We start from the raw sequence: 13,277 nt of genomic DNA, 5'->3' as shown, positions 1-13,277 counted from the left end.
TAAAACCTGCAGACCTTCCGGGCAGAGCAGGAGCAGATGGAGTAGCTTACATGCGATAACAGTTGTGTATTTTCCTGTGGAGACGGGCTTGTACTCGACTCATCATGTGAGGATAGTAGTTATTTGACTGGGATATGGACGATCCGGGTGGCTCCTGGTTGGAGCCCAGGTTGTTCCTGCAGGTAGCAACTACTGTGAGTGCAAACTGGACTGAAGGCTCGGAGCTGGGGGTGTCCAAGCAGACCCAGCTGGTCCTGGAGATCCTCATGGTGCTGATGTGTTTGGGCGCCGTGACAGGTACAGACTCATCTGCTGATACTTAATTGTCAATTAAGGTATTTTAATTACTAAAAATTTTGTGATCTTCTCATATCCATAAAGTGGAAAAAAAGCACTTTCAGTACCAGAACAATTCATTGATTGACACAGTAGAGCTTTAAAGATTTGTTAAAGGTTAATTTACCTGCATTTCAGTATTTTAGGTGTTTATAGGATCTTCTGTTAACATAGTGCTTGTAGTATCCACTAATTAGAATTAATTAATTTCTGCCTCTCTGTCTGAGTCACAAATAAAACAAATACTTTAAAAAAAAAAATCCATCCACTAGTCTGACCCGTGTGTCACGGCTTGTTTGTGCTTGTGTTGTTGTATTTCTGTGTAGGCAACATTCTTGTTATTGTTATTGTGGCTGCAACCAAAACTTTCCACTCGGTGACGTCGGTGCTCATCATGAACCTGGCCATCAGCGACCTCCTGGTGGGTATCGGGGTCATGCCGTTTGTTGCCCTGTCCGTCATGAACCGTGGATGGGTGGATTGCACGGTACGTCACCCGTGTCCAGTCTAGCGTGATTAAATTTTGTGCCAAAAAGTGATTGTCTGCCAAAAAGTGATTTCCGGTATTTGCCAAAAACTGATTGCTTGTAATTTAAACTGCTATAAATAACTCGTTGGCGGTTCATATGTGAAACATATGTCAAATGTATCCCTCATGAATGATATCACGTCATCTTGAGCAACAAACAACATTCCTGTAACAAGGTAGAAGCCGCAATCAGTTTTTGGCAGTGAGTTTTATGTATCCTTTATGTATGCAGTTTAAAAAAATATTGTCGACTTGAAAAATGTCTCTTTTAAGAGCAATCTGGCCAAGAGGACAGTTGGAATTGCAACAAATGCGAAAATAGTTCTGTAAATATATTTTACGTGGACAAAAGGGAGCTGATTGATTATAATGTAAGTGCAATAACACAGTCACAAAGATACTTGAGAAACAGGCAATTTTGTAATTTTATATATAACCCCTTTGTAATACCTGTTCACCAAAGTCTGTTTAGCAACATACGTAACGATGTTACACATTAAAAAACACACGCAAACATTGGAAATCAGTTTTTGGCACAACACCGGAAACGGCGTTTTTGCTTTGCTCCACTGTGTGCACGTGTGATGAGGTTGTGTCTCTGTCTGACAGGACCTCTGTTCGTATGTGGGTTACACCTCCTCTGTGTACTGCACAGCTTCTGTACTCACCCTGGCTGCCATTGCCCTCGACCGCTACCACTCCATCATAGACTGCTTGCGCTACAGCTCCCGCTGGACCCTGTGGAGAATTTGTGCTGTGGTCCTGTGGATCTGGTTGCAGGCGCTGGCCACCAGTTGCCCCCCACTGCTGGGCTGGAGCTCAGTCAGCTATGTGGACCCCATGTACAGCTGTGCAGTGAACTGGGCCAGCAGTCCTAGTTACACCGCTTTTATGGCTTTCCTCTCGTACGTCTTACCTGCAGTGGTCATCCTCTTCTGCTACGTGAACATTGTCAAGGTGGCCCGCAGCCACGCCAGGAGGATCCACACTCTCGAGGACTCCGTGCAGCGCTGCAGGACTCTCCCAGACTATGCTCCTGGGGATTCTTCCAATCAGCACAGCGGGTGCCACCACACCCCATCGACACTGATCTACCACATAAGTGGACAGTTTGTGTCTCAAGTTGGTACAGGGGAAGAAGATTATATCAACGATGCTCTTCCTGAAGCTACCACAGAGCAGAGAAGGTCGGCGTCCAGGCGCTTTTTCTCCTTCCTGGCTCAAAGTGCCTCCCAAGTTCCTCTCCAGAACTCCCAGCAGCATCACAGCCACCATGGTGTGGTCCGGCTCTTCATGGTCATCGCAGCCTTCTTCCTCTGCTGGACCCCTTACATAAGCGTGGCCCTTGTTCAGGCCACAGAAACTGCAATTTCAGGCCAGTCCACCCTAGTCCCAAACTCTGCTGTTACTTTCTCCTACTGGCTGGTGCTGTTGAACTCTGATATCAATCCTCTACTGTACGCACTGCTTAGCAAGCGTTTCCAAAACGCTCTTCAGGGACTCAGGCAAAAAATAAGCATTCGTCTGGGGAGCGTAGTGGGAAGGGGAAATGAGCTCAGACCAGAGGGAGACGATGGAAGGAGCAGCGAGCCCAGCACGCTGACCACAACCCATCCCGGGCTGGCCTCCAGCTCTGAGAGCAACAGATCATTGTGTTCTCACTCCATTTTCACAGTCAGCACCGACTTCAAACATCAGTCTGAGAAACATCTGTGCAGTGTGTGTCATCCTCAAAAGAGGTCTACGTGGCAAGATGCATCAAGTGACAGGAGAGGAGACTGCCTGCAAGTCCCCTCCCGGCCACAAGAGGGCAGCAGACTACCTTTTTCTGCTGTGACCGAGGAGCGGCAGGCCACTTTTTTCTATGGCCAGATAACAGTGAGAGTTGAGCATGATATTACTTAGTCAGGATACCCGTGGCGTCAGACATGAGACCACAGTTAACAACTATTTTATTATTTTAATTTTATCCGGCAATGAATTGATTGTTTGGTCAAGAAAATGTAAGAAAAATGGAAATGTCCATCCCATTTTGACCTAATTTCTGATTAATCTTCCTTTTTTTTTTTTTTTTTGTCTGACCACCAGTCTTCAACCCAAGCAAACTGACGTTATTATCACAGAAGATCAGTAAAAAAAAAAAAAAAAATCAAAGCTAACAAATAATTCATTTGTCCTAGAATTAAAAAAAAATGGAAGTAGTCATTGGACAATCCAAGGTCTCAGGCACCTTTCTGTGTGGAGTCTGCATCATCTCCTCCTTGCCTGTTTGGGTTAGGTTTCCACAGATACCTGCATGCTAAGCTAATTGTTGTTTCTAGTTTGCCTTTATTGGATAACTCAGACTTATAAGCTCAAATCAGACTGATTTGTAACCAAGACTACAGTTGTTTATATAAATAATAAAAAAAAGCAGTGTACTTCTAAATTGGTTTCCAGGTTCATCGATTTTTTTTTTTTAAATTTAATTTTAAGTGTGCTGTCTCACCCAACACCTGCTAAACCTTGCCAAATTGTTTGGTTTGTCACTCAGTTGTTTACTTGATGACTTTCTTTGGCAAGAAAAAAAAACCTCGACAAGGAAATGTATTGAAAAGAAATATTTTTATATAGTACATGTGATTACACTTGAAGACACCCAACAGTAGCTCTAATAAACCCGTCATTTATTCATGTTCGGAACATCTCCTCCTCAAATGTGATAATCATATGTTGCATCTCAGTGTAAAAATCGTCATTCCTTACAAAGGTTTACATTTATGTCTAGCAATAATTCCAGAGGAATACATTATTATTATTTATTGTCATACAGAATGACAATGGGAAACAGTGCTAATGTACTCTATTGCGAAACAAAGAAAAGGCAGTGAAGTGGACTTTTTCGGCTGCATCTGCTCGTACAGTACGTGCATGCTCGTTCTGCAAGACGTCACTCGCTGTCTTCTCAAGGTTAAGTCGGCAACCAAATGCAAACAAATATAAATGTGTCAAGTTTGTCTCAATAAAGAAAGAAGGAAAAAGAAAATCGTTCAGATGAGTATAAGAAGGATAGTATTAAACAGTCTCTGTGCAGCAGTCTGTGGTGGCACTGTAAAAAACAGATAGCACATTGCGAGCGTGTGTGTGGTCGAGTGATGTTCGTACATTCACAACAAGGCAGAGTTTCCACCGTTGCTTTACAAGGCGTGTACCTCAGTTTCTCTCGGGGGTCAACCACACCATGGTGGCTGTGATGCTTGCCTCAGAAATGTGATAAACGAAAGCAGACAAAGGTTTCTTTTTTTCTTCTTCTTTTTTTTGATCACTAGAAGAGCCGTGTGTCAGCACTCCTCTCCTCAAGCCACAGTGGGACAGTTTTCCAGTCTGTAATTCCCACGCGAAATGAAACGATGTAATTGAACTGCTGCACATTTGTCTGTGTGCATATGATACTAAAATGTTAAAAGAGAGGCTCAGAGATAGCTGTGTTTAAAGTAATTAAAGGGGTAGTTCCATTAACCTGTCAGCCTTATTTTGAGATATCAAAGCTTTTAACAATATTTGAATGTGTTTGTTTAAATTGCTTGCTTAATAAAATGTTCACGCTATTTCCTACTGGTGTGCTGGCAACATAAAGCAAGTGTTAGGCAACTGCTTTGTGGATGGATTGAAAGCAATCCCACTGTTTGACAAACACCTCAATGATATAATGCATTGAAAGCGAATGTAGATATCGCGTGACTAAACTGTGGGGCCCGAACAATGAGTGAGTGTTGACAGAAGTGGGAGTCTAGCCCAAGGAAAGCACATAACCACGGGGAGCCAATCAGTGCGGATGAAATGAAACTGACCTCTTCTCTAAGAGTGAATAGAGAGACACATTGTGAAAGCTTCTTCAGCCCAGACTGATCCTCAGACGTCCAGACAGGTCCCTTCACACCAGATGAGCTTCACAGGTCCACTACTCCGGGACATCCAAGGTGTGAAATATAGCTATGTACAAGTGCACAAAAGGCAGGTATTTGTCACTAAGTTTACACCCGCAGAAGGCTACCGGGCCTCGTGTTCTGTTTTCAGGCATTCAGCTTTGTAGGCATTCTTCTTTGGATCTTAGAGGTGTGTAAATGTGTACATGTTAAAGCCAGCTGGTCTACAAGGTGTTAGGGCTGCCTTGAGAGATGTCTGCCTCTTTATTCCTCCTCACTGAAATATATCAGGCAAGTTGGCGAGTCTTCCCAGAGGCGAGGAATCAGAGGAATGATTAAGAGGTACAGCAAAATTAACGCATGGTTCAATCAGTTATACCTGATCATTTTAAGGATTACAAATGATAGAAGTCCATGCACCGACTTGGTTAACTTGTGAGCAAGAATGATGCCAAATGAATGAAACGCGATCTTCCCCCTCGGTTGAAAAGCTGCAGATCAGAGGGCAGTCCAAAAGGCAAGGAACCAGGCAGATCATGTGGGTTAACACCCCTCATTTCCCTCCCACGTCATGTATATGTGTTTGTGTGATGATATTTCATATATTCAAAGTGCATATGTTGACATGGAGGTCCTGGCTCTCCCTCTCCAGTTGAGCCCTGTGCCAGCTCCGGCCTCTCCGCTGCCCTCTGCTGGCTCGTCACGTTTGCGCAGCTTCTGGCTGAGCTGGATAATGCACTGGTCCCAGTCCTCTGGTAACAGCAGCATTAGGAAACCCAAGCAAATGATGAACACAGCAATGAGGCGCACCGAGTTAAAGTGAATTTCACACGTGTAGAGGTCCACCACTGTAAAAAAACAAATAAATAAAAAGGTACTGTGTCAATAGAAGGGAACAACTGGGTTTATGTAAATGAATGTAAATTGTAACTGTGCGTGTTTATGAAATAAAAATGGTTAGTTGTACATCGAGAGGGAGCCTGGTTTGAAAATTAAATGGAGTCTCTCATCAAATATAGATAGAAACCTTTGGGAGAATCCAGTGCCATCAAATATTAAATGGTGACCAGATATAAAAAGCTAGCACTCTTAGAGGAAAGCCAAGAGACTTACTGGCGTTTACAGGAACACTTAGGACAATGCCAAGGGAAATTAATGTCGGGTATGTTATCGCGATGCCAAAGTTCACCAGGACGTTGAAAGCTGTAGGAACAAAGCAGAATTAGAGCAGCAGCGGACTACACGATGAGAATGTTGCTATTTGTAGATTACACAACCAGCCGGTGCACATTACTGCTCTGTCGCCATATACCGAAAAGCAGGGCTGCGACCCCACAGAGGTAGGCCCATGGGATGTCTCTGAGTGATTCGATGTACTCCACATGTGTAAAATACAGCATGACTGGCACAAAGCTGACGAAAACAAAATTGGTGCTTCCAACGATGCTCAGAAAGAGTGCAGCCTCTCCAAATTTGGCACTTCCCAGCACCATCTTAAAGAGCACCTGAGAATAAAGAGGAAGGAGAGTGATGCATACATCGAATCTGCCCTCTTCAGGAGCTGAGGTATATTACAGAGGGCGAAGCCTGCCAAGTACCTGCCATGTCTCTGGCCCAGGGCCACTGCTGTCTGTTTATCACATTAGGGCGGCACAGACAGCAGGGCAAAGGAGACCAGACCCTGTCAAAACATAGCTATATAATATCTGTCCTGTAACCTCCTTGATCAGGGTAACACAGCCTGAGGCCTGCAACCAAATGCGTAGGTATTGCGTACTTCTGGCAGGTGAGTCTCACACTACATAATCCCCTTCTGTCTTCTGCCACCTGGTTACATAATTAGAAGGGAGCTAGACAGGGCAACTTACAGAGACGTGTCCATACATACAGCATGCTTACCTATTTTTTATTCCACCGTGAATAGAAGTGGCGCTACAATGGAACTTTATGCTCAGCGGTACAATACACACTGAGAAATGCAATCAAATCCTAGAGGTTTTGCGGATCGATCTAAATACCGATAGTATCGATGCCAACGTTGGCATTGTATCAGATCGATACTAGCATAAAAGAATGTCCTCCAAGTTCAGTATGTAGCTCACTGAATTGTGTGGAAAAGTATACCTCAAACATGCAATATGAAAAATGTCCTTTTTGTGTATAGACTATAGCACACGGAAACAACAGAACCCAAAGTGTTTCAGAGACGGACAGCTTCAATATGCACGAGTAGCTGAAAGGTGTGTTTTTGTTATATCACTTGATGATGCTTCATCTCATAAATCATAAGCTGCTTTTGTAGTTTAAAAGTATCGATATCATCAATGTTGGCCCTGGATTTAGTTGATATCACATCGATATCAAAATCTGCAGTATCGCACAGCAAATACCTTATAGAGCGCTGACATCGAAGCAGAGGCCACGACCAAAGCAATGCCGATGACCGAGTGGCTGTGGAATCCATCGGCATAGGTCATCATTACGATGCCCGCTATGGCCAAGATAGCAGCTACTATCTATACAGAGAAAGAGAGAGAGAGAGAGAGCAACAGTGAGTGAAGGATGGACAACATGCTGCTCACAGTTTGGTGAAAAAGGCACCTTATCCCCTTACCGCCGCGGAGGGACACAGCAGGCCCACATGGCCTCAGCTTTGTCATTCAGTGCAGAAATAACAAGCCTCACAGAACCAGGCTTGAAGCAGCCTAATTAGTGGGTGGGTTGTTATTTCATAGGAAACAAGCTTTTCATTTGATATTTACATTTTCTACGTGCAGTGCAGAAAAGACCTGCTCTCAGATTCACCCTGTAAGCGCTTCCAACACAGGACAGGCAGCTTTTACAGTGTTGGCTTGATTGTGTTACACTGATTTCCGTTACAAAGCCATCGTGTTTACAAACCAAATCCCCCCTCACACCACTCCCCGCCTCTGCAATTATCACAGCTTCAAGATGGCAAGAATCCATCAGCTTCACCCTGCTCGGGGTCAACTGTGATGCGTAAAAGGCAAACCTCTTGTGTTTTATTGCATTAAAATCTGGTTTGTCTGGGTTATATGTTCATAGTGTATATGTGAGAACTGTACAGCAGTGATGGGGCTACGGTGCAGCCCAGCTGAGTGGATTAGCACCGCATTAAGGAGGTGTCGGGAAGATAAATGAGCCGCGTGTTTTTGCTTGGCCAAAGCACCTTAAGCAAGTCTGGCTAAATGTCTCTTTCTGCACTGCAGGCTGCCTGTCAGTCACTGCTACACCTTTCATTTTAGAAAATGGCCATTTGCTCACGGCGTCAGCAACAATTTAAGATGTTTCAGCACAATGTGGAGGGTCAGAGGGAGGAAGGACTGTGGCTTCACCCAAACTTGTTCTGCAATGAGCAGGCGTGACCGATTAGTCCGGTGGGTAGCTTATGTCATTACGGTGGCGTAACTGCAGCACGTGGACCTTGCACTTTTTACAAATCATAAATCTAAACATGGGTCACACAGAAAAAAAAACCACCGAGTGGAGCTAGTCATCGGTTTTATCCACAAAGTACCACTGAAAAAAACCTCCCTGTTTAACAAGGTTGATGTAGCATCCCCCTCATCGCTCTCTCTCTCTTCCCTTTCTGTTTCTCCTCCTTCACTTTCATGAAATACTTGTTCAAGTTCCCCTGCATTACTGCAGACATCCAAACACTGCAATCCTTACTACCAGGCAACAGAGAGCAAGAGAGGGGAGGGCGTGTAAGCGAGTGAGTGAAGCGGGACTATTACTGTACTTGTCTCTTACCGAGGCTTTTCATCACAAATAATGGGGGTGACGAGTCGGGGCATACACAAGGGAGAGACGGGGTGCTTGTGAGTGTGTGAGAGGAAAAAGGGGGGGCATCGTGCGAAGTGCGGGACGGCTGCAGATGTGAAAGCATCTGAGGCGTACAGTGAGAGGAGATAAACCGATATCTTAATTCACAAAGGTAAGTAACCCCTTACTGTCCTGCTTCTCTGTCTTTATCAGTCACAAACTTGCCGGCTAACACACACATGCACAGACCAGGAACAACATTTGAATGACACTGTGATCACCGGTAGGTAATCATCCCGTGGTGCTCATAACCTGCTCTCTACTCAACCGTGCTGTGTGTGTAGCTCACAGATTCAAATGGAAATTCAGTCAAAGCAAATCATCACAAATTTGCATTTCTTTGCAGATTAGAAACCTTTTTTTTGTCATGATGGCTGATGAAGTGTAAAACTGAGTTTGGTATAAAAACTTGCAGTTAAAAATGCACATTTGACCAGAGAAGACAGTATTAGAGATGAGTGCAGCTTCTAAGAAGGTAAAACTGCAGGATTGCCTTAAATCTGCCAGTAGGTGGCAGCAACTCTGGTTTCAAAAAGAAATCTGGTTGTAAAGTAAACATCTATGACATCACGACCTCAGTAAGCACTTTCCTGATAAGTTTATAGTGTCAATCATCTGTTCTAAGTTTAGTAAGAGTTGGAAAGTATGATCCTGATAAAAGCCAAAAGGAGAGTAAATCAGGGTCTGCTTTAGTCAATGCATAAAGTGTCCTTAGATTTTCCAAGGGATTTACCGCTTTCTTGTAATGTATGGGTTCAAATGCCAGTATGGAGATGATGAAAATACCTCTTTTCTTTTTGGTCCAGTCATAAAGTAATCAGAGGTATGTTGCCATCTCATGTAGAGTCATGTTAAAGAGTAGGTTTCATAAGATTATACTGTAATATTCAAAATATAATAAACAATACAGAAAAACAAAGATAATTTTTTAATCTGTCCATATCAAACTTGGGATCATGACCCAAACGTGTGCATCGGTTTACAAGATAAGTCCTGGAGACATTTATATTCCTGTAAGGAAGAGAGAAGAAAGAAAAATTTGCCTTCCCCCCCAATCTTGTCTCGTGTCTCATGATGAACAGGATACTTTTGTATCTTTGGGGATCTGAACATAATCAAACTGATTCAATCTAGGAAGGAAAAAAAATAAAAGGTTTGGTGGACCTAGTCATAAATCACATAAATCAACGTGTGACAGTCAGCCTGTGAGGCCAATATTGGCCACGCTCTTATCTTAAATAAGTTTCGTCATAATCAGTGAGATTCAAGATAATTGGGACGCTCAAACATCTCACCAAAAAATACACGAGTGCAGTGCCCGTTCTAAACGTGGGAGTGAAGAACGGGCTGATTGCAGCTTGCAGTATTCTTCACAACCGCATCAGCGAGCGATTAAAGCCATTCGTCGCAGCTCACCATGCACACCCACGGAAAAGCAAAGATATTTAGACTTTACAACCATTTCATTTACACTCAGTGTGCCTCTATTTCCTTTTGCTGTCATTTGTTATGGATCTACGGTTTCTCATAGACAACAAAGACCCAATGAAAGCCTGAGCAGATGTTATAACATTAACGTATCTGGCCACTGATGAAAAATCGAACAGAAACTCCAGTTTATTAATTCCGTTTTACAGAACAACTGCACTAAAAACAGGATGGTGGGACAGATGATGGTGCAAAACTGCTTTACAACATATAATACTGATATATATATCTATATATATTGATGTGCTCATCCCACAGCTCGCCAATTACCTACAATGATGTAATTAGAAATCATTCATTGGCTGTCTGGGGGGTGAGTTGTGGTTATGCTCTTGCCACATTAAGTACAAAGGGGTAAATATCTTGTTGGATATAGTGACTTTATATAACATAGTAAATTATTCTTCAAAACTAATTCAAAAGACACGCTTTTGGTTGTTAGCTTGTTTACTGCAAATAAAACTTACAAGCCAAGAGGGGACAGTGTGAAAATCCTTGCTTTCTGTGTCCTGTGCTCGAGTTAGACATCTTAACTAAAGACTCATAATTTTCCCTTGAAAGAAAAAAAAAACAAAACACACGCATGCAGATATACTCACCCTGACCCCCATGAAGCGGTCTCTGAGCACGATCCATGACAGCAGGAAGACGAAGGCCTTGTTACAACAGAATAGCGCTGACACATCTGTTGTGTTGATCTTCCTGAGGGCCTGCAGGTACAGGTAGTTGGTGAGGATCCACAGCAGGCCAAAAGGAGCTACCTTGGTGAAAAACACCTTCGGTGTCAGGCCATCGTCACCGAAAAACCTGCAGCACTCCCTGTGTGCACGACCAAAATGAATACTGTTAACCTTCTAAAAATGTAGTATGATTTTAAAGCTGATGAGTATTATCACTCTGGGACCAATTAACACCAGTGAACACAAACAGCACAATCTGAAAAACACACTTAATGCCAATGAGTGACTGCAGTAATTCCCACTTCAACAGTTACATCTAAATTATGTTCGTCCCACATTATAGACACGTGGGACCAATGCTACCCTACTAGAAGAATGGTTTAATATTTAATTGCAAATTAAGATCTGCCACAAGGCATTAAAGTTAAATATTCAACTGTCCCCATTAAGAAATTAAACAACCTGTTTGGTCCTCAGGTGTTTTGTCTGGTTACATCTGACAAATATCTCAGTACAGCAAAGAAATGGGATAATCTTTGCTGCTACAAAAGGACATATTCAATGACTAAATCGAAGAAAACAGCTGTTTGGTATTTCATAGTGACAACAGGCAGAAATGTATTTAATGTACTCAGAAAAGTCTTCTTTCATCTTCCTCCGTTCTCAGCATTACTTGTGGACACTCTGGGGGTTCCGCTTCTGGGTATGAGTTTCCGTATGGACTTAAACATGAAGGGAAAATGGGGACAGAAATAAATGTTGCTGTGACTGATGCATGTGATGAATAACTCAGGCAAATTTGTAATGACTCAGATAACAGCCATGCAATTCTAAGGTTTTATGTATGATAAAAATCATCTGGTCTTAGATTTAGGTGAATAAAACCTCAGGTGAATTACAAAGCATGACATATTACACCATGACATTATTTATTTAACTAAAATTGAGCTAAAATGTAGAAGATGTGTGTGAAAAACTAACTACACCTTTATCGCTTCCAAAGGAATTAAGAGGTTGTATTAACACAATGCCGAAGAGGAACGACATCAGCAGCGATCTTAGAGAAGCAACTATTGCTGGCAATCAATTTAAATCCTTCATTCTACAGTGAGAAAGTTTATTCACAAGTGGAAATATTCAAGGCAGCTGTTAGTCTTCCTAGGAGCAGACATCCTAGCAAATTCACCCCAAGGTCAGACCATGCAACCTCAAAAAAGACTCTGGGAGCTACATCTCAAAATTTGCAGGTCTGAGTTAGTTAAATGTTGAGGTTTATGCTACAATCAGAAAAGGACTGAACAAATATGGCTTGTTTGGAGAGAAAGCCTCTTTGTTACAAAAAGAACGTGACCCCACAGCTAGGCTACGGGTGCAACCATACACAAAATTCACGGTTTGATATTTTTTCGATACAAAAAAATGTTCATGCCTTTTTAATTTGTCATTTACTAAAAATTATAAATATATATTTTAACTCAAAAGTACAGTTTTAAATTTAATGTTGCTGAAACAAAAATAAATAAATAAATCTATCTAATCGAGAAATCACTCATCTTTGAAAAAGAGAGTTTATTACAGAGAAATGGCTCTTTCCAAAATAAAAGCTATACTATACGCTTCTTCTGGGCTATATTCTCAGCAGCATATTAAACATATCAGGTCCCCGTAAGGAGAATCATGTGCTAACGGCTGTCTAAATGACACGGGTAAAGTTTGTAGCATGTGTGCTTGTTGTTTTTGTGTGCTTCCACTTGTCTTTGCACTAGGATGAAGTCGGTGTAAATGTGCAGTCATATTCGTTGTGTTCCCACTAGTGGTGTCAGCGTTAATCTCGTTAAAATGACATTAACGCCATAACGCCGCAAATCTCCGTTAACGAGCTAACTGCGCTAACGCAGTAGTTCCCACCAATGCAATTGAGCATTGCGTGGCACATCCGACATACTGTTTTACTTTTGTCCATGAGGCGCTTACCTTCAGGGTCATACGTCATATGAAAACCAAAATAGTTCCAAACGCCACATCTGAATGAGGGTGGGGGAGGTTCAATTTGCTATGTTGCAACGAGCTTAACTTCTGTCTTGCTAGCTTGCGCTGGGCTCAGTGGATCTGCGCTTGACAGTGCAGCCTAGGCGAAGTAGTCGAACGCAGATCCACTGAGCGCTCAACACAAACAGCATCGTCAGAAGAAAAGTTGTTAAAATTTTTTTAAGATTTTGTATTGTTCGATACATATGCGTACCGAACCGAAAGCACTGTATGAACGGTTCAATACCGATACAAGTACCCCTACCCATAGCTTAGGTGTGCAAAGTTGCATCTAAACAAACGACCAGACTTCTGTAACAATGTCCTTTGGACAGATAAGTGGAGATGTTTGGATATAATGCACAGCACCATGTTTAGTAGTAACCAAGCACATATCAGCACAAACACTTCAAACCAGCTGTCAAGCACGGGGGTAGAGGGGTGGTGATTGGAGCTTGTTTTGCA

General features: G+C 42.6%; 2 protein-coding genes across 3 annotated transcripts in view; one reads left to right on the top strand and one right to left on the bottom strand.

The window, feature by feature from the left end:
* Positions 1 to 55: 55 nt before the first annotated feature.
* Positions 56 to 3,293, top strand: LOC113034820 (5-hydroxytryptamine receptor 1D). The gene is made up of 3 exons (XM_026189890.2): positions 56 to 297; positions 663 to 823; positions 1,475 to 3,293. Exons 1-3 carry the CDS (start codon positions 135 to 137, stop codon positions 2,768 to 2,770), a joined length of 1,620 nt encoding a protein of 539 aa, XP_026045675.1. The 5' UTR covers positions 56 to 134; the 3' UTR covers positions 2,771 to 3,293.
* A 157-nt stretch (positions 3,294 to 3,450) lies between these two features.
* Positions 3,451 to 13,277, bottom strand: part of slc35f3b (solute carrier family 35 member F3b) — a 51,363-nt gene continuing 41,536 nt past the window's right edge. For both annotated transcript variants that reach the window (XM_026190033.2, XM_026190034.2), the window contains 5 exons: positions 10,704 to 10,923; positions 7,161 to 7,286; positions 6,083 to 6,275; positions 5,884 to 5,973; positions 3,451 to 5,618 (listed from right to left, as the gene is read on the bottom strand). In XM_026190033.2, the coding sequence (XP_026045818.1) occupies positions 5,377 to 5,618; positions 5,884 to 5,973; positions 6,083 to 6,275; positions 7,161 to 7,286; positions 10,704 to 10,923 (871 nt within the window). In that variant the 3' untranslated portion in view covers positions 3,451 to 5,376. The remainder of the gene's footprint in view (positions 5,619 to 5,883; positions 5,974 to 6,082; positions 6,276 to 7,160; positions 7,287 to 10,703; positions 10,924 to 13,277) is intronic.

This window comes from Astatotilapia calliptera, chromosome 13 (assembly GCF_964374335.1).
Source record: "Astatotilapia calliptera chromosome 13, fAstCal68.1, whole genome shotgun sequence".
In the NCBI taxonomy this organism is placed as follows: domain Eukaryota; kingdom Metazoa; phylum Chordata; class Actinopteri; order Cichliformes; family Cichlidae; genus Astatotilapia; species Astatotilapia calliptera.
This window is presented reverse-complemented; position numbering and strand designations above follow the sequence as displayed.